The sequence below is a fragment of the Leuresthes tenuis genome, unplaced genomic scaffold (genome assembly GCF_036924035.1).
Source record: "Leuresthes tenuis unplaced genomic scaffold, fLeuTen1.0.hap1 SCAF_11, whole genome shotgun sequence".
NCBI lineage: Eukaryota > Metazoa > Chordata > Actinopteri > Atheriniformes > Atherinopsidae > Leuresthes > Leuresthes tenuis.
Window position 1 is genome coordinate 17,050,368 of NW_027325365.1, and position 26,631 is coordinate 17,076,998.

The 26,631-nt window shown below is 41.6% G+C and overlaps 2 protein-coding genes across 7 annotated transcripts; one reads left to right on the plus strand and one right to left on the minus strand.

Moving 5' to 3' along the window:
• Positions 1-478: 478 nt before the first annotated feature.
• LOC140318130 (macrophage colony-stimulating factor 1 receptor 1-like) lies at positions 479-10,381 on the plus strand. 4 transcript variants are annotated; one of them, XM_072395817.1, is made up of 22 exons: positions 479-663; positions 923-998; positions 2,349-2,636; positions 2,757-3,044; positions 3,147-3,283; positions 3,365-3,530; positions 3,644-3,845; positions 4,219-4,334; positions 4,502-4,613; positions 4,801-5,000; positions 5,103-5,194; positions 5,295-5,421; positions 5,527-5,631; positions 5,789-5,899; positions 6,009-6,171; positions 6,292-6,374; positions 6,467-6,570; positions 6,939-7,061; positions 7,145-7,256; positions 7,342-7,441; positions 8,370-8,481; positions 8,784-10,381. In XM_072395817.1, exons 2-22 carry the CDS (start codon positions 947-949, stop codon positions 8,928-8,930), a joined length of 2,940 nt encoding a protein of 979 aa, XP_072251918.1. In that variant the 5' UTR covers positions 479-663; positions 923-946; the 3' UTR covers positions 8,931-10,381. The 4 variants fall into 4 exon arrangements, with proteins under 4 accessions (XP_072251918.1, XP_072251920.1, XP_072251919.1 ...); XM_072395819.1 differs by having other exon boundaries at positions 2,352-2,636; XM_072395818.1 differs by lacking the exon at positions 479-663 and having other exon boundaries at positions 803-998.
• Positions 10,382-14,886: 4,505 nt separating this feature from the next.
• On the minus strand, positions 14,887-25,575 carry hmgxb3 (HMG box domain containing 3). 3 transcript variants are annotated; one of them, XM_072395823.1, is made up of 21 exons: positions 25,364-25,575; positions 24,632-24,784; positions 24,342-24,516; positions 22,749-23,240; positions 22,508-22,615; positions 22,292-22,426; positions 21,967-22,211; positions 21,630-21,739; positions 21,451-21,531; positions 21,165-21,247; positions 20,957-21,061; positions 20,679-20,819; positions 19,942-20,243; positions 19,683-19,810; positions 18,380-18,511; positions 18,081-18,265; positions 17,747-17,969; positions 17,342-17,472; positions 16,828-16,947; positions 16,312-16,521; positions 14,887-15,985 (listed from the first exon to the last, which is right to left on the minus strand). In XM_072395823.1, the coding sequence occupies exons 2-21, from the start codon at positions 24,769-24,771 to the stop codon at positions 15,425-15,427; spliced, it is 3,807 nt and encodes a 1,268-aa protein (XP_072251924.1). In that variant the 5' UTR covers positions 24,772-24,784; positions 25,364-25,575; the 3' UTR covers positions 14,887-15,424. The 3 variants fall into 3 exon arrangements, with proteins under 3 accessions (XP_072251924.1, XP_072251922.1, XP_072251923.1); XM_072395821.1 differs by having other exon boundaries at positions 17,342-17,475; XM_072395822.1 differs by lacking the exon at positions 25,364-25,575 and having other exon boundaries at positions 17,342-17,475; positions 24,632-25,251.
• Positions 25,576-26,631: the final 1,056 nt, after the last annotated feature.

Sequence of the window (26,631 nt, forward strand, 5' to 3'; positions counted from 1 at the left end):
ATGTGGGAGCTTTTGTTAATTTAGTAGCCCTGCTCTTTGCACATTTACTATTTTTGACAGCTCAAACATTCTTAAGCAGCTAATAAACCAAAAAAAAACTCTGATAGGATCACTGATCAAAAGTATGTCTCCCACTATCTAACACTTCTTTCTGATGATCTTTTTATAATTTACCCGAGTTCCTGCCTACCACAGATCCTATTAGAAATTTACCCATGTAGACATTTTCACACACACTCTTGTATTTCTTCCTGTGTTTGCATGACGCCTTTTTTCAGATTTCTCCCTCCCTTTTCCACCTGCCCAAAGAAAAGCCTGACAACCACAATTCAGCAGCGATGCACATAATTATTCTCACCTCTACAGATGTATTGGGAGTTGTGTGCCTTTGTGTGGCAAATTGGCACTGGCTCATTAATTTGTTGAGCGTGATGTGCTGCACCGCCTCCCCTTCTTACACACACACAGCTCCCTCCACCCTCCACCACTTGCTCTCTGATGTTTGCTGTGTGACTTCCGTGGTGAGGAGACTGTAAACAAGCAGAAAGGAGAATAAGGACAGAGACAGAGAAAGGGAAGACGGGACTCTTGTGTCCACTCTGGATGCTGGGAACGTCCAAAGCCAGAGAAGTTAATTTACCACTTCTGCTCAGCTGAAGACATCTGCAGGTGAGAACATTTGAAATAAATTACTACAGCTTCCATAATGCACAATTCAGATTCATTTTGAGATGCAGTTACTTCTTATTTAGTCACAAAATGCTCTCTCAAGGGAAAAACTGCTCTGATCAGTCAGAAAAGGGAAGTAAAAGAGGGGATGGAGTGATAGCACAACTTCTGAGGCACTTCTTCCATTTTTCTCTCCGACACCACAAATCAAATGAAGAGGGATTTGCAGCACACATGAGTATTATTCTTCAACCTGCAGGTTTGGAGTTGATCCAGGATGCAGTCCTACTTCACTCTGCTGCTTGGGATTGTTGTCTCTGCAGCTTCAGGTAAGAGCTGACGAACGCTGACAGCAAAAATGACGGCTGTTGCATTTTTCTCTTTCTCCTTTTTGCTTTTGTAGTCACATGTTGTAGACCTAAATGGGAATCCACATTCTGAAAAAATGAGCAACACAGTTTTCTGAAATTCAAACTGACTTGTGAGAGTAACAAGTCTGACAGTGTACAGGGTTAAGTCTGTGCAAAGCTGTAAAAAGTCAGGTTACTTGAATTAAATTTTAATACAATATTTAGACATTATTTACTGCACCACACTCAACCGATTACTTAACTAATACTCTGAAAATATTTTAAAAATGCCAAAGGCTGTGACAGTTTCATTGCTCCTTTTCTGACATACTCTCATGGTCAGTGCAGACATCTGACACACCACTGTGTCAAATGAGCATGGCAATTGTCAAGAGCATCATGAGATGTTTGTACGGCCATTCTTGAGATGTTTTCCTTTTGCTACCCTTCCCCTACATTCCTGTGAACATCACATATATTGGTGTCACCCACTGACCTTTTAGATTGCATTTGAATATGTGATGACATCTATTGTTTGGTCTGATTCTGGTTGAACGAATTTGCTGTTTGATCAGTTTATGAGGTACAATTAGGGTCATTTTAAGGTTGGATGATTAGTTTATTCGTATAGTTGAACAAGGGGGAAAGTAACTGTTTATAGAAACTCAGAAGGTTCAGAGCTGAACTGCTGATTGGCATGAAACCAAATCTCATTCCCAGCTTCTCTGAGATACATTGTGGTGAATAGAAAATATGCTGAACGTGGAATCTCAGTTCTGCTTCAGGATTCATAACACACTGTCCTGAAGGGTTCATGGAAACTTTTATAACCTCTGCTGAAGGTTATAAAAAAGCTTCAGGTTAACAGAAAAGACCCTTCAGTCTTTCCACTGTCAGTAATTTTCACACAAGGCGTCCTCAAAAACATTACATTGCAAAACAAGCTCAAACAAAGAGTTCCCAAAATGTATTACCGTCATTTAAGTCATCAAAGACAATATTGTTCATCACAAAAGCTTGTTTTCCCTGAGGGTTAGAGTCCCTTTGCACAATGTCTCCCTCACAGATTCCCTAATGTTCTTGTATGTATGTCTTGTCTTTTTTTTTTTGGTGTTAAAAACAAAAAAAATGCAACAGTAAAATAGTCTAAAATGTAATAAATGTAAGTAATTCCATGATATTACTTTTACAACAAATCTAAATCATAGAGATGATGAGATGATGTGGAAACAACATTTTGAATTGATTGTGTTTCTTCTTGCTGAAAAAAAAGGAAAGAAAAAAGTCTGAAAAATGCCCCAATTTGTTTGTATTTCCCTTCCTTTTCAGCAGAATGGAGGCGTCCAGTGATCAAATTAAGCTCTAAAGTGGTGGGAGGTTCTGAGGTGGTGGTTAGTCCTGGGAACCTTCTGGATCTGAGGTGTGAGGGTGACGGTCCAGTAAACTGGCAAACCAGGCTGCCCAAACATAGACGCTATGTGTCCAAAAGCAGTGGAAATGTCCGCAGCTTTAAGGTAGAACGTCCCAGTGCAGAATTCACTGGAACGTACAAGTGCTTTTACACTGCTGGCTCCCAATATCGTCACCTGACCTCCTCAGTGCATGTGTATGTGAAAGGTGGGTTGGACTAAATTAGATTATTCTGTGGGTTGGATGGATCACTGTTGATAACGGCTATTCTTTCTTCTGGGTACATCTCGCTTTAGTTCTTTGTTTCATTTATTCTCCCTCTTTAAGATCCAAGCCGTGTGTTCTGGACCAGCAGCACGACCCTGCGGGTGGTGAAGAAAGAAGGTGAGGACTACCTGCTGCCCTGTCTGCTGACCGACCCTTCAGCCATAGACCTGGGCCTCCGCATGGACAACGGCACCACTGTGCCACCAGGAATGAACTTCACCGTCAACAGGCACCGCGGCATCCTCATCCACAGTCTTCACCCAAGCTTCAACGCTGACTATGTCTGCACAGCCAAGGTCAATGGAGTGGAAAAGATCTCTAAGGCCTTTTCCATCAACGTCATTCAAAGTGAGACCACTTGGCTGCAAAAAATATGCATAAAATCCTTCATACAATTGCTTTAAGATCTATGCTTCTCCTTTAACACTCATATTTTTCCTCCTGCTCTAGAGCTTCGTTTCCCTCCATATGTCTTCTTAGAGACGGATGAGTATGTGCGCATTGTTGGGGAAGAGATCAAGATTCCCTGCACAACACACAACCCTAACTTCAACTATAATGTCACATGGCGATACACCACCAAATCGGTAGGTGCAATGCACTTTTCTAAAGATTGACTATGGCGGTTATCTGGGTTTATTGTTCAAGTTTAATTTTCTGTTTCTCAGAAACCGATGGTAGAGGAGAGGGTTCGCTCCAGTGGAGAGAATCGCCTAGACATACAGAGCATACTGACCATTGCTGCTGTGGACCTTGCAGACACAGGAAATATCACTTGTGTTGGTACTAATGAAGCTGGGGTCAACAGTTCAACCACATACCTGCTGGTTGTAGGTAAGCCTAAAAGAAATGCCACATATGCCACTAAAAAAAATTGAAAAACATTCAATGTATTAACCACCCATAAAGGAAGGAAAAACTCAAAGTCTGTATCCTCTTTCAAACAGGCAAACCCTACATCAGGCTGTCACCTCAGCTGTCCCCTAAACTGGCCCACCAAGGTCTATCAGTTGAAGTAAATGAGGGAGAAGATCTGGAGCTTGGCGTGCTCATCGAGGCCTACCCTCATATTACGGAGCACAGATGGCACACACCGACATCTCCCAACACATCCACACAGGAGCACAAGTTCATCCGATACAACAACAGGTACAGTAGCAAGAAAAGGCTTGGTGACGAAAGAGGGGGTAGACCAGCGAAAAGACTGCTTTAGTCTCTCATTACACAATTAGGAAAGAGCAAGCAAATAACTGTACTACAGGAAGGGGAAGCTCCTCTGGTTTAGAGAAATACAAAAAATGCTGTCTATGCATTTATGCATAAGTTTGACCAGGAACATCAAGGTCATCATATCTCCACTCAGGTCACAGAACTGCCAGAAGGAAGAGTACTGTTCTGTTTTTAATTTAAGGAGGTGCTTGACGATGATACATAGGAACTGTCTGCACTTACTCCACTGAATTAGTCACTTCTGATTCTGTAGACATTCCTCTTTTTCTTTTTTTATTATTGTCTTTTTTAGGTACCATGCTACCCTGCAGCTGAAGAGAATGAATGTACATGAGCAGGGCCAGTACACCTTCTATGCCAGGAGCGACTTGGCAAATGCATCCATCACATTCCAAGTCCAAATGTTTCGTGAGTGACTTAATAAAAGCAACACTATCAATACAATATATAAGTATCTATGTATAAATATATACATTTGTTAGAATGATCCTATAACTAAATGATTCAGCATGCGTTTCAATCTACTCTATCCAAGCTGAGCATTTCTTTCTCTCTTTTTTTCTTTGAACTGACAGAGAGACCTGTTGCTGTGGTGAGATGGGAAAATGTTACCACATTGACTTGCACCTCATTTGGTTATCCAGCTCCAAGAATCATCTGGTATCAATGTTTCGGAATTCGACCCACGTAAGTACAGCTGATTGGAAAATTAGATAACTGGGCAGTAGTTTCACAGAGGACATTAGATTGTATGAATATATGTGAGCAGAAATTTACAGTAAGAGATTTCCTGTAACTTCAAGTTATTAATTAATTTATCCATGTATTTGTTTGTTTGTACCTTTCTGTGACTTTGTGTGTTGTGATGGGGCAGATGCAATGAAAACACCACTGGGTTGCAGTTGGCAATCCCTCTCCAGGCTCCAACAGTGGAGGTCCAGAGGGAGGAGTATGGGGCCGTGGAAGTGGAAAGTGTCCTCACTGTGGGGCTTTCCAGTCAGAGGATGACTGTGGAATGCGTAGCCTTTAACATTGTTGGTGTGAGCAGTGACACCTTTGCCATGGAGGTTTCTGGTGAGGATCTGATCACATGTCCACTTTAGGGCTTGTAAGTCACTCAGTCGGTGTATGAGAGTTTAACCGTGTTTCAATGTTGATCTTCCTCTTTGTGCACAGACAAGCTCTTTACGTCCACCCTGACTGGAGCAGCGGGAATTCTAGCAGTTCTCCTCGTGCTGCTGGTGTTCCTGTTTTACAAATACAAGCAGGTAAAATGGATGAACAACAAAACAATTAACTTTAGAACTCAGATATCAGTAGCACTTCCTGCTTTAAACCAAAGCCATTCTCTCGCATGTTACCTTTCAGAAACCCAGGTATGAGATCCGCTGGAAAATCATTGAAGCAAGAGAAGGCAACAACTACACCTTTATCGACCCCACTCAACTGCCCTACAATGAGAAGTGGGAATTCCCCCGAGACAAGCTCAAACTAGGTCTAAAACATGCTTTATTTAAAAGTCTATTTGAATCATTAAGTAAATATGCAGTGTGACTATGATTAATAGGTTTTATGGTACTAAAAACTCCTTTTCCAACAGGGAAGATCCTGGGAGCGGGAGCATTTGGAAAAGTTGTTGAAGCCACAGCTTATGGTATGGGAAAAGACGACAATAAGTTGCGTGTGGCTGTGAAAATGTTAAAAGGTAAGATCTGCTTTAACCCCCAGATCATTGTTGATTCCGGTGACTAACAAATTAAAATCATTAGATGATAAAAAAAAAAGCAAACAAAAAAGAATTGACCTGACTGAAGCACAATGCCGGCGTAAGATTGGTGACAATGTGTGCTGTGTGTCTGCAGCCAGTGCCCATTCAGATGAGAGGGAGGCTCTGATGTCTGAGCTGAAGATCCTGAGCCACTTGGGACACCACAAGAACATTGTCAATCTTCTTGGTGCATGCACCTATGGAGGTCAGAAAGCTAAAATCACGTTCAGGAAAGTTCATTGAGTGCATGCATAAGCAAGGCTTACAAAGTCATTTGCATACAAACCCCATAACATGGTGTTTTTCCTCATCAGGACCAGTGCTTGTGATCACTGAGTACTGCAGCCTCGGTGACTTGCTGAACTTCCTTCGCCAGAAGGCAGAGACGTTTGTTAACTTTGTTATGAATATGCCTGACGTTGGGGAGAACTCGAACGACTACAAGAACATCGGCATTCAGAAGCAGTTTATTCGAAGGTATTCAATTAAAACTGCAGTTTAACGGCAGAGGAAATGTTCCCTCATGATCTATTTCTGTTGCCGTGCCATTCAACACCTATTTGTGTTTTTGTTTTTTTCTGTTTGATCGTTTAACAGTGACAGTGGGATCTCTAGCGCGGCCTCGAGCAGCTACCTGGAAATGAGACCCAGCCAGCTGCCGAATACAGAATCATCTCAAGGTAAGCTCATCACCACAGCTTGAGAGGCTTTAAATCATTGTACTTTTTCTTCCTGACCAAGGGACATCATTTTTTTTCTGCTTCTTGTGTAGACCCAGGGTGTGAGGAGACTGGTGACTGGCCGCTGGACATAGATGACTTGCTGAGGTTTTCCTTTCAAGTAGCTCAGGGCCTTGACTTTCTGGCTGCCAAAAATGTAAGGAACCATATTACTGGAAAAACATACAAACTTCTAAATCATAAAACAAAACACTTCTGTGTCAATGTTCAACAGCAGCTGCTGTGTTGGTCCAAGAAGGGTCATAGAAGCACGCAAGATGTTAGAGAAAAGTACCTCCATTAACTCCATGGAAATATATGACTTTTGATTAAGTATGAAGCATGAGGGGTGTGAAATCATTCGGGTATTTCCCATTTCATTCTACATATTCATTTACTTGTAGTAATGGTTTTAGATTGTGTTTCATCATAACCTTTCATGCTATATTAGAACATGTACTAATCAGATTTTTGCGATGTGTGACTTGACAAACAGACACAAACTGTGTGACTCTGTGTGTTCAGTGTATTCACAGGGACGTTGCAGCTAGGAATGTCCTCTTGACCAACCACAGAGAGGCAAAGATTTGTGACTTTGGCCTGGCACGGGACATCATGAATGATTCCAACTATGTGGTGAAGGGCAATGTGAGTAGATGAGAGAGCAGCTTTTACCCTCTTTGACAAGAGTTGTAGAAGAATGTAAACCCTACTTTTGTTTGTTTGTGAAGGCACGTCTGCCAGTGAAGTGGATGGCTCCAGAGAGCATTTTTGACTGTGTCTACACTGTCCAGAGTGACGTCTGGTCGTACGGCATCCTCCTCTGGGAGATCTTCTCTTTAGGTGGGAACACATGCATAGCGCTCCTGCGTTGACTTATTTGTTTTATGACTTGCCTCCAAAACTTCAACATGTTATTCTCTAAAAGGCAAAAGTCCGTACCCGAGCATGGCTGTGGACTCCAGGTTCTACAAGATGGTAAAGCGTGGTTACCAGATGACCCATCCAGACTTTGCTCCCCCTGAAATGTAAGGCTGGCAGCATGAAGCGTTTTCACTTCATTTCCCCGACTTTGTGCCCACTAAATGCCACTTTTATTATCAGTTGTGTTTTAGTGGAGCATCAAGTTACTGTTAGTAGGCTTTTTACAATTAAGTTCATGGTAGTAATTAATCGAACTGTGAGCGGTTGTGGTAGTATTATTGTGGGTATGCATACAATAACTAATGAAATAACTTACAGTGACCTTTTAACCTAAAACATTAGAGTTCATGTTTGGTTTTGAGTCAACTCCAACGCCAAACAAATAAAACAGCAAACTGCCCAAATGTTCATAGCAATTCAACAAAACACTCTTTTTTTCCCCATCAGCTGTCCTCAAGCCTAACTCACTGAATTTAATGGGACATGAGGTAGCCTCATGAAGCACTTCCATTATTCCTGATTTTAACTGAATTTACTTTGGGTGATCAATCAAGCTCAGCTCAAAACCTAATAAGCCTAAACTTAAAATTCAAGAAATGAGAATCTAAAGAAAGTGGATTTTTCCAGTGTCTCAGGGGTCCACTGCCCCTGTGTGTGTTGATTTAGCATGGCTATCACACCACCCGGAATAACTGTGCTGTGGAAATGGAGGAGACTGAATCTGAGTCAGGGCCTAATCATCTGCTGTCTTGCTGTGAGTCAGGCCTCAGTTCTGCCTGTTAGCCACATGATCTCTAAGCTAGGAAGCCATGTAACTGCTATTTCACGGCATCAAAATGAGACTGGAGGGGCAGAGGTTCTTATGAACGACTCTCTCTTTTCGAACTGCATCACAGCCTCTATAAGCCTCTCATTATTTGTCTGATTTTGCTTGATAGTTTCCCACTGTAGACAGAACAGTTTGAGTAGTTATGATCTAGTGGACACCTTGTAATATGAAGTCCTCATGTATTTTATTTTGTTTTGCGTCAGGTACACAATCATGAAGATGTGTTGGAATCTGGAGCCGACAGAGCGTCCGACATTCAGCAAAATCAGTCAGATGATTGAAAGACTACTTGGGGGTCAAACTGATCCGGGGCAGGTGAGGATTTCCTAATGCCAGTCTGGCTTCATCAAAATCTATCCAACAAGTAAAACATATTATGCTTCAGGCAAGATGACCTGATAAAACTATGAAGGGGAGAAAGAACAGATTTTGCTATGTGGCCAAACCAGTTAAATGAATTGGCTTTTTTGTGCTACGGTCTCTTTATGTGTTGTTATAAAAGGACATCAGAGCTGATTAAAAAAGGGGCCAGTGTGTCTAGCATGGCTTCATCTTGTTTCACAGATGAAACATGGAAACATTTGGTTCAAATCTCACTTAATGATTCCTCTCCACAGGTAATCTACCAGAATGTGAAGCAGGAGGTCACAGAGGGTGAAGTGTGTGACGAGCCAAAGTGCTGCGACGGCCCATGTGACCAGTCTTGTGACCAAGAGGAAGAGGAGCAGCCTTTGATGAAGACCAATAACTATCAGTTTTGTTGAAATTCCTAAACAGCAAAATGTTAGTCGATCAATCACTCATCAATTAGCATCAGGACAGTGGGAGCAGCTGTAGCTTGTGACCAAAGCACTTCTCAGAACTGCAGACTGTCGCTCTCTCAGCTATTTTTTCGCCTGCTGTGCCTGGTCTCCAGACAGACAAGCAGCTGCAGCAAAGCATGTGACCCGCCTGTGTGCAGACCATGACTAGAAATTGCCACGTCTTACTCGGGCTGCAGACATGAAAGGAGGAAACATGTCAACAACCACACAAGCACACAAGCAGCACACAAGCAAACTGTATTGTATCCGAAATATTATCCCTAGTGGACAGTTCATTTGTCCATTTCATGTGTTGACTCTTCTTTTAAGGTGTTCTTAATTATCCAAAGTATTTGATGTTGTTTGTTATTTTTCCTTTCATTGCCACACAAGAGTGTGGTTTGTGGAGATTTAAGTCAGTTTTGTCAGCAGGATCACTTCCTTTTCACATTTTTTTTTTTGTGTGCGTGGTATGTCAGAGGAAGCATCTCAAAAGTCACAAACACTGGATTCAAACTTTTCAAGCCATTACGTGCTCAGCAGAAGTTCGTTTTCATTCTCTGATCCCTATAGCTGAACATCTAAAGTGCCCCCGCCTCTCTTCTGACTTTAAGATGCTAAAGCAACCGTAGAGAAGGCGAAGAATGGCTGTGTTGTTTCCCTCTCTGTGCTTCAGTCATAGCTCTTTTACTTGCGACATACTTACAGTGGCTGTCATTGGGTAGCAACATGTGATTGTTCTGCTTCGATCTAATTAATTTACCGGCGTTCAGCGTGGTTTAGGAGCAGGGAATGCTACTGATCTGAACAGGGACCTCTTTGGATTCATCCTGGATCAGATGAAAAATGTTGGACAATGTGAAAATTCTTCTTTTCTTTTCTCTTTTTTGTTGGTTTGTTTTTGCGAGGCACAACTTAATCTTATCTTTTCTTGTAGCGTTAGATGAGTGTTAAGATGTAAGCTTCCCCAATGCCTGTATGTAGCAGTCAGCTGACACTGCCAAATGTACAAAGATTTGTATGAAGATATGTAGCTATCTTAGAGATACAAAACACAGTTTTGTGGGATTTCAGGTATTTCGCATGTACTTACATCTGAATTAAACACAAGTGAGATGTCCAATTGTGTGTGTATATATATATATATATATATATATATATATATACACATATCTAAAAAAAAAACAATCAAGAGTTACCTTTATTTTCACTGAAATCTTGTAGATTGTAGTACAACAATATTTCTGTAGGTGTTGTGTTTTTTGTTTTTTTTTGTGGAAATCAATGCAAATGCAGAAAATCAAATCACTGAAGTACTGCCAAGCTGTTAAATAAAGCTTAACCATTAAAAATCCAGATTGCATTTTAGAGTTCATACTATACTGGAGAACTGAAATGCAAGACAAAACCTTTTCTTTGTTGTCTGTTCTTCCCTCCCAACTTCCTGTTTTGTATTGGAAATCATCCAATCTGCATTTCCTCTGGAAGATTTCCCACACCATCAGTGAATGTTGCATAACTCTGAAGTCTGTGTAGGGAAGTAATAATGCTGCGACAAAGAGTCTAAATGCTTTTTGTCCCTTTGTGTCGTTTCAACTGAAACCATTTCTCTCTCTTTTTGACAGCTCACCATATTTAGTGCACAAACACTTCAGTTTTTTGGGGATTATTATCACTGCTGGTCTTAAACAGCTTTACAATTGTTTCGCTAGAAACAATAAACTTAGCAAATAAAATGTGAGCTGTACATAAGACCTTTAAAAATGTAATTTATGATAGCCCACTCTTGCATTCTAACTGACCTGACATTCTGCACACAAGTGAAGTTGAATATGCTCTGAATAAACAGAGGAAATGAATTAATTTAATAATGAGCAAAAACTGCAGTGTGACATTTACTTTTTTTGCTTCTGTTGACACAAACTTAGGCATGCTTCAATTTGAGGCCGAACTAGACAAATTATAAAAGAGCGTGGTCGGTCAAATAGTAAGACAAGAAAAAAACTATGTAATGGCTGATTCAGGAAAACTATGCCATAACTCATTAACTTTTCGATCACTCTTTATGAATATTGGTAAATTTCCTCACGAACATTGTCTGTAATAGGTATGCTCAATTATTCAGTCTTATCTATCTATCAATCTATCGAGTTGTTGGACATGGACAATTGAAGCACACATTTTTTGCTGGTCTGCATAATGTAAAAGCACCAGAGTGACACCTACAAATACTATATATAATACTACAAATGTGTCAGATAAGTTGGGGGAAAAAAAGCCCAAAACAAAACCCATTACGTGCCACCATGGACCAACAATCACAGCAATGGGCCGGGCCCGGCAAAAGTTTGGCCAGAACTCATTCATCCCAAGCCCAAACAACTGAGGTTTTGTTAAACATATTCAAATTGTCGAGTGGAGAATTTTCAGCCGAACTCACAGGCAGAGCCAGAAATGGAGTGATGACAGAGAGCTAGTTGTTGCAGGCAACTCAAGCTACTCAGCTGCCTCCCACGTGATCCGCCTCACACTCTACATGCCGCTTTATCAAAGGTACCCCTCCAACTCTGGACTTTCTCTCTGCCTCGTGCTTGCTGACGGTCTACTGCCTGCTTTCTCTGCCTCTCCACCGCCGCAGCATCCACCTGTAGACTCCTGGACCAGAAAGTTTCACTCATCACTCCATATTCTTCAGTCTTCAGTCATATTCTTTCAGAAAAATAAACATTTATCAACATTTATCAACATTCCCATTCACAACATCACAACATTATCAACTTAGTTGTTTCACATAATTGCCTGAAATATAAAATTAAAAAAAACTTCTGAGTTGATTCTGTCCTTTTTGGGGGCAAACTGTCTAGGGACAGGCATCAAGCAAGTTCTTAAACATTATAAATGCTGGCTCATGATGTGGACATTGTCTATTCATAATTTCGGACATTATGGGCCTTGGGATGCTGAATTTAGACTTTATCAATGCCCAGTTTAGCATGAAAAATGCTAAGCTCAGCTACACAGGTGGGAATGACTGCTTTATCTTTATCAGGTTCCTGAGGTACATTTTCTTTTTTACATACAAATCTTAGTTGTTATTTGTAAAAAAAAAAAACCTGACATATGACCAATTTTCAGTAAAGATGATCCGTCACCACAGTGCTTTTTTTGCTCTTTCCGTCAGCTGCTCAGTGTAAAACTGTTTAACTCACACCTCAGGATGGATTTGTCTCACTGTCTGTGGCGTGTCCAAAATAGATCACTTGACATTTTTATGATCTTCTTAGTGACGGCACAAACAAATATTCCTGGACTTTGTCATACTGCTTCTTGTTAATAAGTCTCGCTTACACTTCCAAAGATATTTTCCAGGTATGTAAAATTAAGTAAAAAAATGTAAGTAAACAGAGATATGTTGTCACAAAAACTGCATCTGGCTCGTTTTCCATAATAACTACCAACCTAAAGTGATAGCAGTCATGTTATGGACTTTGAAACAGAGTCGACCTCAGAAGCCCCCTGTGCTTTTTACGGATTATTGGATTTAAGCTCTCTTAAATTTACGAGCACAAAGGGTTTGCTTGAGGGGAAAGAAATGTCCAATTAGATGCCTCTTTATGCTAAAACCTGGGTTATTTCAGAAACCGCAAGTCTCAGCGGCAGCAAATAAAACATAAAATTATAAAACAAAAAGGTTGTTCGTTACTAACTTTTATGAACTCACTACATAGAAAAACCCTGTGTCCTCTGAAGGCATGAAACTCTTTTTAAAATGCCATCTGACCCAACATTATATTCCTTTTATGACAGAGTGAACAACAAACACTTTTAATTAAACTACAAGGAGATCATTGTACCTTCTGCGTATTACTGTATCAAAGGCTCCTCTGCCTCAAGTAACGTTTGATGCTAAAATAAGCACTTGACCAGTGTGGTGGTAAATTTCATGTCTCTTAGGACTGCTTAAGAAACCCCAACAACAGACTTTCCAATATGCATTAACCATTCGTATCACCCAGACACACTAATTGTTTTAAACTATTTCTCTCTTAATTAGCACCCAGATAAGATGATTGTTTTAGCTACCTGTCTTAATTATCATCAAGACCACATCCTGCATCCTGATAATCTTTCTTCTCCACAATTCGCTGAGTGGTGGAGACTGACCTCTCCCACAGAAGAAGAAAATAAAAGTTTGGCCGGCCGGCCGGCAGAAGAAGAAAGGTCTAATATTTAATTTCTCATCAGAGGTATTAGTTCGTCCCACCATCTGGGGATCTTGCCCTCTGCCAAGCAAAGCCACGATGTTGACAATATCTGAGAAATCTCTTCGTATTCTGACTGGAATGAGAATGATAGGAATTCTGGCAGGAAATGTTGATAAAGCCAGAAAGAAAACTCAAGTCAGATGGCTTGTAGAAGCCTGCAGAATTTGTGCTGCTCCACCTCAGAGCAACAGTCATAAAACAAAAACGTCGCTGTCATTTAAGATTAAGCTTTGCCACTGTTCTGTGAGGTCTACACAAGCAATAACAATTACGTGGAGTAGATAAATAGCATATTAGTTGCCAGCCAAAATGCTTGTGCAATGACTGTGAAGTTCTCAGGCAGGTTTTACGGCAGTTTGACCATTTTGTCCCAAAGATGAAGAGTCTAGTTGGAATATAATTAATAAATATGCTCTTTTCTAGAAGAAAATACTGTAAAAATACTGTTAATATTGAGAGCTATCATACCCTCATCACTGACGTTAATGACATGGCTATTTTGAACTTTAAATAATTAATTAAAACAAATAAATGTGCAATATACATTTTTTCCTTTCTCTGCCAATGCATCTTATTGAGAGGTTTGCAAAGTTCTGAGGTCCCATTCAGGCTGTTACCTGCATGCCTCAGCTGAAGGGAAAGTGCTTTGGGAGATCAAGAGCTACTCAAGAAAGAAAAATATACTCGCTTTTAGGTATTGCTTGTTTGGAATGCAGGTCGTGCGTATCCCTCTGAAATGTCTGCCATGTGTGTACAAGATGCCGTGCCGAGGTGACTGATGGAGGAAGTCTACGGCAAAAGTGACCAGAAATCTGTCATCTTTTAATCAGACGCCTTGAACAACACCAACAGATTTGCTCTGTGTGCCGCGATCGTAACACCAACCAGATGCTAGCCGTCGTTATAGTCGTCATGGTCACCGTTTAGTTTACGTCTTGCAAATCTGGAAGTTCTGCCGGTATCTAAATGTGAACTCCTCCAGTAACCGGCATGGTATTAAGGCAGTTATGTGAACAACTACCCTGACAGCATGGTGCGTTGTGTACATCAGCACAAGGTTAGGAACCAAGTACGTTAAATACAAGTCTTCCTTTACTAGAGACTGCTGGGACACAGGTTGAAGCTCTGCTGGGGTCTGCAGCTTATAACGTGTGAAAAAAAACAAGTGAACCAAACAGAGATTGAGGTGTTTGGCCACAATGATCAGAGGCATATTTGTCAGAGAAAAAGGTCAAACACGCGACCCCACAAACAGTCCATCAATTGTTAAGCATGGTGGTGGCAGCCTCATGCTCTGGGTTTGTTTAGAAAACCCTGCAGCCACAGTTGATAAGGATCAAGTAAGTTCATCGTGGATTTTAATTTATATCAAAACTTAAGAAAAAAAGGGAATCTTCCTGAAGTACTTCATGCAAACAAATGTAATCATTTTCTTCCAATTCACACCAATTAAAACATGAGTGCAACTCGCAGAGCGTAACAATGCAAATCAAAGCGAAGACCAACATCACACTGTGATCTGATATGTGCAACATATCCTCAGATCCTCACTTCTCAAAAGCAAATATCACTACAAAAGGCAGCAAGTGGCAAAGGAGAGGTAACAGAGTTAAAAAAAGTACACAGGAAGGCAATAAATACTCCAAACCAACTGTGGGTAAAGATTTACATTTCGACTTAAAGCAGAGGAGTTAATAGAAACCTTTTACACATTGATTTCAGCCAGAGAAAAGCACCCGGCTTTAAATCACCTGTACATAAACTGACTCTTTTTTTTCCAACCGCTGATTTCCTCCGGTGAAAAAAAACACATCATGGCGTCGTTTTTTCTGTCATGTAACACTGATCATTTTCATATAATGTGTGCATCAGCCTTAGTTACATTTATTGATGTTTAACGCAAATATGAGTTTAAAATGCAAGGAAAAAATGACATTCAATGATAAATTGCATTGTGAAATAAAGATTCTTTTAGACTTTTAGCTATTTTTATGCTACAGAGTAGTGCTTCGTGTCAAATATCGTCTTTACTGTGCTTCCTCACTGATGTGAGGGTTACCTTAGCATCATATCACCTAAAATCCTTTTCATATCACTTGTGTCTATTGTTATGCCCCCATCTTGTGCTTCACAGCTGTCTCCTCTCTTTTCATTCACAGGATTTTTACAGCCCGTCAACACCAAGGTTTTTTATTCCGTCAGAACTATTTCATGCGTATCTGTCCCTTCTACCTCTGTCTGTTCCTCTACCCCCTTTATTTCATCTTCTTCTTTCTCTGTGTTTATCTGTGCCACGCCCAGTCGATACAGAGCGTCCCTGATCACTACCTCTCCAGGCTGGCAGGCCTTCACAACTTCGTTGATCTGCTGGCCTACAATGTCTCTGCTGGTGAGGAAATCCACCAGACGGTTGTACAGGTAATAATAAGCTGTGTTGTTGAAAACCATGGCTTGCTTGCCCGTACAGCTCGTTGCCAAACCGTCCTCAGATTTTTCTCTGGACTCGTCGCCAGGGAGATCTGTCTGCTCCTTCTCAGTCACCACTTCCACAACCAGACTTAAGTAAGGCTCCAGTTCTCTGCAAAGCACCATGGAGTGGTGCTCTGGAGCTAGAACCTCCGAGACTGATTCCGGAGGACAAACCAGCCAACGTGAGCAGGATTTGGTGATGGGATGGACAGGCTGGTTCTCTGCAACCAAGGACAAGTCAGCGCTGTACGGTTGATCCTGCAGCTCAGCACATGAAACGAACTGAAAAAGAAAAGGTCTGTCTGAGAAAAGAGCTGCAGAACTGTAGAGTCACTGAAGTCGGGAATTTCCTGCAAATTAACTTACTAAAAACATTAAGACTAAAACTTGCTTTTCCTTCAGTTGAAATGACAGGTCCATCCAGGGAATAACTACATTTTACAATGCAGATCTTTGCAGGACGAATACAACTCTGTAATTTCAATAAAATTTATCCTCGTTTTTAACTTTTCAACACAGCCAGAAGGTGACATTTTCTCCTTTTCCATTTCCCATGTCACTTCTCAATCCTTGTTAAAAAAAAAACCAAAAACGTTAGGATTACCCACCTCTGGGTTTTCAAACGGGTCGGAGAAACAGCCTTGGTTCCGGCCCCACATCTGGGTTGCCAGCTCTGGGTACTGCAGGTCTGTGCAAAGCGCCACCCGACGAGCACAGTCGCAAACATAAACCGGAGGCCAGTAGCGAGAAGACAGCAGCAGGTCGACGTGATCTCGAGCCGTCTCTCCTCTTACTAAGTACTTTGAAGAGCACACCACCTGCGGACAAGCATAGGAGAGAGGAATAAAAGGAAGTGTTAAGATCTGAATAGCTCGTGCAAAAGCACGCCTCTTAGGTGGCAAATCACGTTGCCACATTATTTGTGGACATTTACAACAATTTCACTGGAAAAAAAGAAAAAAAAAGGCAAAATTCAGCAGTTTAGGACATCCTTTAGAGACAATAACACTCAGGTGCAGAAGTGAGAAACACTGCCATACAAATACATGGCCCAGCTTGTCCCAACAGTCAGAGTCCAGTGCCTCCTGCTACCAGGCATACGATGGCAAGGCAGCCATTTTTACCTTGTGGGGGCAGACCTTGGACAGCTTGCCAGCAGTGAGGTGGGCAGGGGGTTGTGGGGCGGTGGAGACACCGCTATGGACATGGCTGTACAAGTCGATCAGAGAGGCCAGCAGCTCATTCTAACACAGAGGGACACAGAGAGCATGATTTCATTAACACAAAGCCTCACAGAGACGAGGGAAATCACACAAAGAGGTAGAATTAACAAGAACTTAGAGTAATAATTCAGGAAAAACAGATTTCCGACAAAATTAAAGCTCACAAGCAAAGTGGCGCTCTTGCGTAAGACACTGGGTCTACCAGCCCTGAGGTGCAGATGGGGAATTTTCTGCTTTTATACCAACAACTTATCATGTGATTTGATGATTTGTGTTATCACATTTACTGTAACAGTCCTTTTCGAGCGAGCATGACCAGTGATCATTTTCACTACAGTCATTAAGACAACAGTTAAAAGCTGAGGGCACATGAAGCACGACGGTCCACTTTTCTCCCTTCCACACACACACACACCTTGGTGGAGCCTGGGGTGGTGTTCGCCCCACAGCGGTTCAGTATTTCTCTCAACTCTTCCTCATTATGATCCTCAGTCTTGTCGAGTCTCAGCTGTCCATCATGAATGAGTCGAACCAAAACTGATGGATCTACTGACAAAACAACGAGAACATTTTGAACAAAAACGTCGCCACGGTCAATGTAAACCATTCCACGAACACGTACATGACATTTGCATCATCATATCGCAGTTATCGACCCATAAGGAACAAAGATAGTCACGGGCATATTTATCTGTTTTACATATTCTCCACAAATTTGCTTTCATATTTGCAACCCTCCATCTATCAGTGTTAGAAACAGCCGCAGGTTCAATGACTGCAAAAGCTTGAAATTCAGCAGTTATCTAAAGGAAGTCCGTACCTGAAGGCGGCTGTATCTGTGACAGGAGCTTGTCCTTCTCCGTGTTAATAACAGTGGGACTCCTCATCAGAGGGGGTGTGAAGGGAGCGATGATGGAAGCATCCACCCGTGTGATTGGGATGTCCGCTGGGAAAGCTGCTTGCTCAATGGCCTCACTCTCCATGGTCAGCCAGAAGTCATCCACATGTACCTCATCTGAGACTGAACATTCGGGCCAAGTAAACTGCAGAGAGATCACCACAGGATGGAATAAAGCGGCCCGTCCCAACAAGCTCCAAGTATGTACCGTAGTTCTCTAAAGTTTGCAAAAGTAGGTCTATCAACAATCCGTCACCTCCACGTTCCTGAGCTCCAGGACGTTGTTCGTGTCCCTCTGCGCAATCTCAAACTTTGGAGCAACACCACAAATGCCGCAGATCATGTCGTTGTAATCTCTGACTGTCAGACACTCAAAGGCCCAGTAACCACTCAGGAGAAGCTCTCGAATTTGCGATAATTCTTCGGAACTAAGTGAATGCACTGGTGCAAGGAAACAAAAAGACAGACTGAGGCAGATTGTAATGAAACATATGAGCATTTAAGAGCTGGAGACTTGGCAGAATGAATTCAAGGAGAGTGTGGGGCAGTATCTACCTGGATGACTCGGGATGTGGTCGAGTAAAGCCGTGGCCGCCTGAGAGGGGGAATGGCCTAGCTTGATGTTGGCCCTTATTTTCAGGAACATGTCAATACTTACTAAAAGTCTGTTCCCAATGTTGAACAAACCTGTCAAAGAATGGACAGAGAAAGAGCAATCAGATTCACAAAGAAACCGGAGACACTCCAAACAACATTTAGCAGTTAAAATTAGTTTTTAGTTTTAGTTTTGGGATAAAAAAATGTTGCTTCATCATTTCATCTTGTAAGACAAAATGCTAATCAGTCTAGTGGCTTCCAGATCAGTGCCGTTTTGATGGCCCAAAATACCGCTGGACAGAGTTGGGAAGATCTGCAACTGATCTAACATCTGTATTATTGTGAAGATAGACAGGAGAAAGGAAAATAAGACATGCGCTCGCAGATTAGTCAGACTGAGCAGACACATCAGTTTGAGAGAAACTTTGTGCCACGTTTGGAGAAATTTGAATAAGGCCTTCCTCTCGTACTGCATTCACGAGAGCTGAATGTATGGATACAGATACCGGAAGAAACGTCGGGAACTCCTGATGGGGACAAGAAAATATACGGTGACAGAGCATTGCCGTAACCATAGACTGAAGGAAAAATAAAGTCTGATCAGTTAAACAGCAGACGATAATATTCACCCAATTAGTTCTTATGCTAAGTTACAGGAAGACAAACTGGTGACAGCTGCTGTTAATAGTAGTTATCCCAAAGCATTGATAGTATTCTGATACCAAAATGTGTAATGATGCTGTATCTGAAATATCTACTACTCAATTTAAAGTATATAAAGTATAAGAGTACATATCTTAAAATAAAAATCCTTTGGCAGGTAATTATCAACACTTGTATAGAAGTTGTTGAAGGTTTTGTAAACAATAAATGAGCCTTTTACAAGGGATGAGGTTCAGAAGGGACAAGCACAGCTTACAGAACTGGAATCCTATCTGTATTGGAAGTAAAACTCATCTCTTGCGGTTGTGGTGCCCCCTTTTGGAAAGGCACTAAAGTCCTGTCAGCGACTGAGAAGAATTCTGCTCTCGATTTCTTTCTAAAATGATCCACCTGACCACACCAGCACTCACAGCTAAACATCCCTCCCACTTTGCCCAGGTTTCTGATCCAGCCTAGCCTCGGCGAGGTCTAACCGACCAGGCTTTTGTTGCTTATCTCCGACACACGTAGTTCCCACACAAATAGCGTATTTTTTGATACGGTTAATTCAGAGAAGTGCTCGATGACCGGCAGTGGTTTTCTGGAAGCGCCTGTTTACCTGGATGGAGGTCGGTGAAGCTGTGCAGAGCCAAACACTGAACGTTGAGACAAACTTTGAGCTGGACAGAAGCCGTCTGTATCAGTGTCTCAGTCAGCAGCCAGCAGTCCTCTTGTCCTGCGACAGTGCTGCAATACACAAGCAGTACAATATCTTTATAGCAAACAATCATTCTACCAAAGCACTGACATAATAAAAAGAAAACAGAAATAATAAGAAACAAGCAAGACAACAAGTAAGCCATGAAGACTCCTCTCACCTCTGCCCTCCTTTGAACAAAGGGTAGTTACACAGGCCACAGTGAGTAGCTACCGATTCGTAGAACTGAGGCCACCCAGATTCAACCACAGTCTCTGTGACGTTCTCCTGCTTCTGCTCGCCCGCTTGAACAAAGACAATTTTAAGACTGTTGAGCTCCTGGATGAGGGAAAGAGTTTCCTGAAGCTCCGTCTCGCTCTCAGGAATCTGCAGGGAGCTGCGAAGTAGCTGCACAGTACTCTGGCGTTGGATGTCCCTCTGCACAGGGCTCAGGGCCTGATATGGGTCCAGCAAAGACTCCGACTGAAAAAAAAAAACAAAGAACCGATCAGTTCAACTGATAAGATTTAATAATTCCACGTAATAATGCAGTTTATCCACATTTAGAGCCAGAGGAGAGAGTTTTTAAGTGCAAATAACAGAGAGATAGATAGAAGGGGCACGATTTGTGTAAATATTCTTATTGATAAAGTGTGTAAAAAACAGACATAACAATATCACAAAGTAAGTGAGGAGTAAAACATAAATGACGACTTTAATCGTGCTTGTTTAAAAGCCTCAGAAAGAAAACATCAAAGACATTCAAGGCCTGTAGTCATCTGCCTCAAGTCTATAGAGGCAGCGGCTCAGGGATCCGTGGCTGTGCTGAGGCTCATAAAAGGGATCAAGAGGTCAGCTGAAAACTAATCTGACAGGATCTGCACTTCAAGCAACGTGGATGAGGTGTGTTCCTCTTACCTTTGTAGCTTTTGTATTTTTCTGGGTCAGCTCGCAGCCGCATTTTGGGCACGCCGCAGGTTTGTGTCTGTTCTTATACATATAGTCACAAGCTGGATTCTTACAGCGACCTTTGCCTCGTGCTGTGGACAAACCCAACTCCTAAGACAACAACCGAGAGCAATAAGCACCCAAAAAACTGGACAACAAAGGACACACAGGCAACAAAAATGCCAAACTGAACATGGAGCGTGATCTAATACAGAAAAATCTGCGGCATTAGCAGCAAGTATACTGACAAAACTGGAAACCGGGTGTTGTTTGAAAGGCACGACTGACACCACGTTGACTCTGTCAGTCAGTGAAGACACAGCCTGGCTTCTGCCTGCGAGGACAGCAGAGTCCTGTAGAGAGGCAAGCAGAGAGTGAGGAAACTGCACTTGATCATCATTTTCTATTTGTGTGCGTGGGTTTTTTTTTTTGTTGTGTTTAAATGCACGTGTCAACCTGGTTGGCTGCGGCTGCTGGGACTGCCTGGCCGAGCTGCTTCAAAGTGCTGGGTTTGAGACCCGAGAAACTCTCTCGAGGCACTGCGGTAAGAACGACAACCACATGAGGTGAGAGCAGAAACCTCTGATCACACATCCCTTCCTCGCTGTACTACAAAGGCGCTCCGCAGACTCCAATGTGAACTCAAGCTGCATTTTCCGACTACAAAATTAAGACTTACATTTCGTAAAAAAAAAAGAATTTTTAAAAAGTGTCTAAAGAAATAAACTCCAATGCTCAGTACCTGGAGATGACTTATTGTGGTTTACATCCTGGAATTTTCCATTGTCGGGTGGGACAGTTAAGATCTGAATCAAAGCACCACCTAAACACAAGCAAAAAAAATGCACATCCGTGTGGAAACAGCGTTTCATTTTCAGATACTGACAAAGCATTTTCTCTGGGTTCCACCTTGAACTTCACCTGTGTTATAAAGGGCAGGAAGGATGGGTCTCACGGGCCTCCTCTGCACAACAGGCGAGCTGAAGTTTTGATTGAGAATCATGGCACCTTTAGGATTGTCTTTCGCGGGTCTTTTTAATGACGGAACAAAAGTAAGCCGAGTCAAAATAGTTTGCAACACGCAGCTATACCAATATCATCACAGCTTTGAAAGTGAAATATAGAAAATAACAAATATAAATCAAGCAATTGTGTTTTTTTTAAATGAATTTCAAGCCAAATGCATATGATATAAACAGCATGTACATGAGGACTTTGTTCTGTGTACCAGTCACAAAGGCCCGGTGGTCAGACTTGCCTTGTTTGAGTTTGCGGTTTGGCGTTGCTGCCCTCTGGTGGCGTTCCAGCTGAAGCTGCACCCTGCTTTCTGGAGCACCGCTGAACTTGCCTTTCCTTGTTGCTCTCATTTGTGTTTGTTATACAAATATCAGCATTCCTCCCGTGTGCAGATGGTGTTGTGGCTTGACAGCTTTCATCATGCTTGGTCTCAGCAGTCTGCAGCAGCTGCTTGGAAGTTGGCCCCTTCTCTTGCGTCCTCTTTGCCTAACATAATGCACAATTACAGCAATTGCCTTGAGCCACGCACATGACTGGATGTTATTAGTGGATTGTTTGACACTTACAGCAGGTATCCATTTTCCACCCAAGTGGCTCCCACATTCAGGACATGTTGGAGGCTTGTGGCGGGTGACATATATAAATGAACATCCAGGATTTAGACATCTCCCTCGACCCCTCCTGGTGTAAGTCTTCACAGACTGCAAAGAGAAAAACAGACAAGGTGATACGTTTCTAATGCCCCTAATCAAAACTTCTAATGCTACCCGTGGTTTGTTTACCATTTTATATGAAGGTTTGGCACTTTGCTCTGATTTGGCTCCTAAAGAGATCATCATCATTGGGCAGAATGAGCCAACACCTGCCGCAGATTTGGACTCCAGCAGGTTCTAAAGTGAGAGAAATAAGCGGAGAACTTTCGTGGTGATTAAACTGGCAAGCCGTATAGGTTTTTAACTTTTAATTGGAGCCCTTACCCTGAATTTCAGTATCGGTACAAGGAGAAAGACAAACAATTCTTACCTGAGAAGGTACGATGGTTACAACCTGCGCAGTGTTCCCTTGTGCCTGCTGTGCCATCGCTCCACTGTAGCTACTATTGGGAACTTTGGTCTCATGTTCTTTCAGTGTGAAGCCATTTTCTGTAAAGTCAGCACAGCCCTGAGTGAAACTGGTGTCAATGGAGGTTTTGGATGAAGAAGAGGCTGCACTTTCTTGAAGGGCCACGGGCGAAGACACCACTGCTGTCTCCTCTGCTACATGATCGGCAACAATGTGGTGCTCAGAAAGATGCACGTCTCCAGCCATCCCGAGAGGAGTGAACTGGGACTTCTGGGTAAGGGAGACTGAGGGCAAGCATCCTTCAACGGAAATGTCCAGAGAGTCAACGCTCACCACAGTCTGAGAGCCTCCTGGCTGATGATTTGTGGAGCTGCCTTTGGGTAAGAGAAAGCAGCTGGCTCTGGGTAAGATTTTACGGAAGCCGGGCAGATGTTTGCAGGGACTGAGAGATGACTGAGGGGAAAAACACAATCAAGATAATCCTTTATAGATTTCCATGGAAAAATTGAAAAAAAAAAAAAAAATCAAACTGGACAGCATTTAGGTGCATTTAGAAATAGATGTTTTGTCTCTGCTGTGAGAATGTCGTCTCATGGATCACTTAATTATTACTTATTCAATTGTAACATTAGCCAAGAGCATTTGTCTCAAAGGGAATTCATTCAGTTGTCTACGTGAGTACTCAGTAGTGCATAATCACAAAAAGGGCACTCAAGTGCTCAACAGACCCAAACAAAGCTTCGTGGCAAATCTGAAAATATCAGCTCTGGCTGGATGCTTGGCACCATGGTTTGTGTAAAGCTGTTTCTACTGACGCAACACTTTGCCAGAATATACATTATTATGTCTCCGTTTACAAAGATATGGGTTCAGCTTTTTTTTTTTTTTTTGTAACTTCTTATTTATTACTTGGTGACCAATGACAGCATGATGCTTATTGTGTGAATTATGATGCAGAGTGTATGTACAAAACCGCAGGGCAGGCCCATGTAGTCGCTGACCTCTGCCATAAGGACAGAGTCCGTAATTAAGTTTTAGGCTCATCTGAAAATTGCAGGAAAAAATAAAATGTATCGAATATAACTGCACAATGTGACTATAAGCTATTATCTTCAGTGGCTTGTTTGCAAAGTCATCTGTACCATCCCTTTTAAGAAATAGTTAAAAACAGACTTGAAAAGCAACCTGAGTGAATTTCAAAGTTACAATTTGAGTCTTATTCTCCTTGTCCTAAAAGCACTGACAGACATCGTACCGTTAGAATGCTAAATAGCAGGTAGCTGCTCTGTTTTGTCTTTTTTTTACTTGTTCTGTGGGTACTGTGGACATGTCACCAGAAAGCACAGTTTGCATGTATGATCTAGAATAGAATACAGGACATGTGTCCTACTAATTAAGGACATGTGTCTTTCTTGTATCTTCTTGAGATTTTCCAAAACTTTTTTATGAAACACTCATCTTTGAAACATGTTACAAGCTAGTTTGGTTGGGGTGCTGCTGAAATGATTTTGCATTTCTTTATAGATTAAAAAAAAAGATGAGAATGTGGCTTACGGTATCTATACCCTCCTTCTCCAACTTGGCTCTCTCCAGGTAATAGCTCTTCTCAGCCACGCTGAGTCTTTTCCAGCTCTCACTGATTCGTTTGTTGACCTCTGATTGTGGCATATTTGGGGTTCCAAGTTGCATGATCTGGTGAACATCAAAGTAGTACAGCAAGTAGGCAGACCTAGGACAGACAATCAATTCCACATCTACAATTAAAATGGAGATTACAATGAATTAATATGGAGAGAATCCATGTTCAAGTCAAGCCTGAAAGCCCCTCAGGTTATGCGCACTACCTGGGCTTCTTAGGCCTCTCAACACTGTCTTCTTGAGCTTTACTCTTCCTCTTTTTGGGAACAGCCTCCTCCATCTGGCTGTAGTCGCTCTCCACCTCTTCAGTTACTTTTACAGCATCTAACAGCTTCACTTTGTCCATGTTTTGCAGGGATCTAAGACACAGTCGAAAAACATTATGTGATTAGTTTGCTGTTCATGTGTGAACCTTGAATAACGGCTATGTAATTGCAAGGGTAATGATTTCCCGCTTCACCATCCCTAAAAAGGGGGAAACTACAAAAATAGCAACTTAATGCAACGGTATGGATGTAGTTGCTTCATAATATGCATATAACGTTATAACCTCAAGACTAAATGTTTTAACTGTAAGGCATGACATAGCATGATGCAGCAGGTTCACTCATCTCTGCTAATGAAAATTAAAGATTTATCAAGTGCTTTATAGTTTATATGATGCACGATGTTCAGCTGAGACGAAAATAGATACATGTAAAGCCTATGACTTAGAAATACAACACAATACAGAACAATTGACTGAATAAAGCCCAGCAGAAAAATAGCATTGCCAGCTCGTTTTGCTTATCGCTCACAAGGCAACTAAACCACAACACTCGCACGTCAAAAAAAATTCTGGTTCTTCCTTGCTTTAAAGGCAGGTTTAATGGCATGTGTTAATACTGCCTGCACAGTCAGTCAGTGTCCAATGAAATGCCGTCTTATTGAAGCCTTACCCACGATGGCCCGAGGCTCTAAAAACTGCCCTGAACAATCATTAGAAGCCACTGAAGAAGTCAGGCATGGCGTTGGTGGTATATAATGCAGAAAGTTGCCTTTGAGTCGTGTTATCGACAGAATTTACGAGGTGTAAATGTCTGTAAATGCTCTAAAGTAGGCTCGTTACTCGTCGTGTAGTAAAAAAAAATATGGCGGTTTGTTGCCATGGTCATCCAACCAATCACACGTCGTAATAGATATTCGGTGGCCAATCATGGAAGACGTTTTTGACACGTGAATACAGCGCTTGCGTGCCATAAAGTGTGGTGTGTGTTTTTGTGTGGCCATAGGTCGGCGCAGTTTCTAAAATTGAGTCAGCTGCCTCTTAGTGCGTCTGATTGAATTAAGTGTTATGTGGCTTTAAAGTGGTATAACAGGACGCAGGTTGGGTAATTTCTCGAATGGAAAACAATGACCTAATCAAAATGCACTTAAATGCTTAATCTAATTTGACTCTCTGTTTAGAGCAGTTTTAATCATTAAAAAAAGAAGAACCAGAGATCCTAATGTGTAGAAAGACCAGCTTTAGTGAGACTTGTTTCAACACACTGATCTCATGATTGTATCTTTTAAACTAATGTGCACTGGTGGATGATATAATTAGATACAGTATGTTGTGTCTGTTTATTTAGATTTTTTTAAATATAAACATTTTTAAAGATTTATAGATCGTTTCATGGCTACAAAATTGTGTTTTTAAACTTAACTGAAAAACCTTCATTTATTGCTTTATGTCTTCTTGGGCTGTTTTAACCACTGTAACAATTAGAAAATGTACTTACAAATAAGAGCAAAATCCGAATATGCAATACAGCAAAGTTAACATGTTATATTAAAAGTAAAAGTGCTGCTTGAAAAATACTTATTTAGTTTAGTATTGGAATAATGAGATTGAGATTTCAGGGGTGGACCCTCTAGATGATATGCTGTTTGACACCATCCAGTGAAACATCACTGTGCAAGCAGCATGTCTTTTGTAGCTGCTGGAGGTCAAACCAACTTGAACCATTTTATGTGTGGTTTGATATAGGGGTCACCCAATTCACCCCCCAACCGAAGATTTATTCTCATACAAATTCTTTTGAAAGCAAACAAAAAAACAATAAATAGCATTTGGTGTAGCTGTTACAGGTTCATAGACCTTGAAAATGTGACTCTGACAGCACACTACTTTTAGTTGGAGGTCAGAGACAGTATGGTTTGGGTAGGGATGTTAACTAACCAT

Bases quoted from the DNA above. Each gene is read 5' to 3' on its own strand.
- hmgxb3 (XM_072395821.1), bottom strand. From the start codon at position 24,771: ATGGACAAAGTGAAGCTGTTAGATGCTGTAAAAGTAACTGAAGAGGTG. The intron at 22,427-22,507 runs GTAAACAAACCA...TTCTCTTTGCAG, and splicing joins CCAAACCTTCATATAAAATG to TCTGTGAAGACTTACACCAG. The intron at 17,476-17,746 runs GTACGGACTTCC...TTGTTTTGTCAG, and splicing joins ACAGATACAGCCGCCTTCAG to TAGATCCATCAGTTTTGGTT.
- LOC140318130 (XM_072395817.1), top strand. From the start codon at position 947: ATGCAGTCCTACTTCACTCTGCTGCTTGGGATTGTTGTCTCTGCAGCT. The intron at 2,637-2,756 runs GTGGGTTGGACT...TCCCTCTTTAAG, and splicing joins AGTGCATGTGTATGTGAAAG to ATCCAAGCCGTGTGTTCTGG. The intron at 6,571-6,938 runs GTAAGGAACCAT...CTGTGTGTTCAG, and splicing joins ACTTTCTGGCTGCCAAAAAT to TGTATTCACAGGGACGTTGC.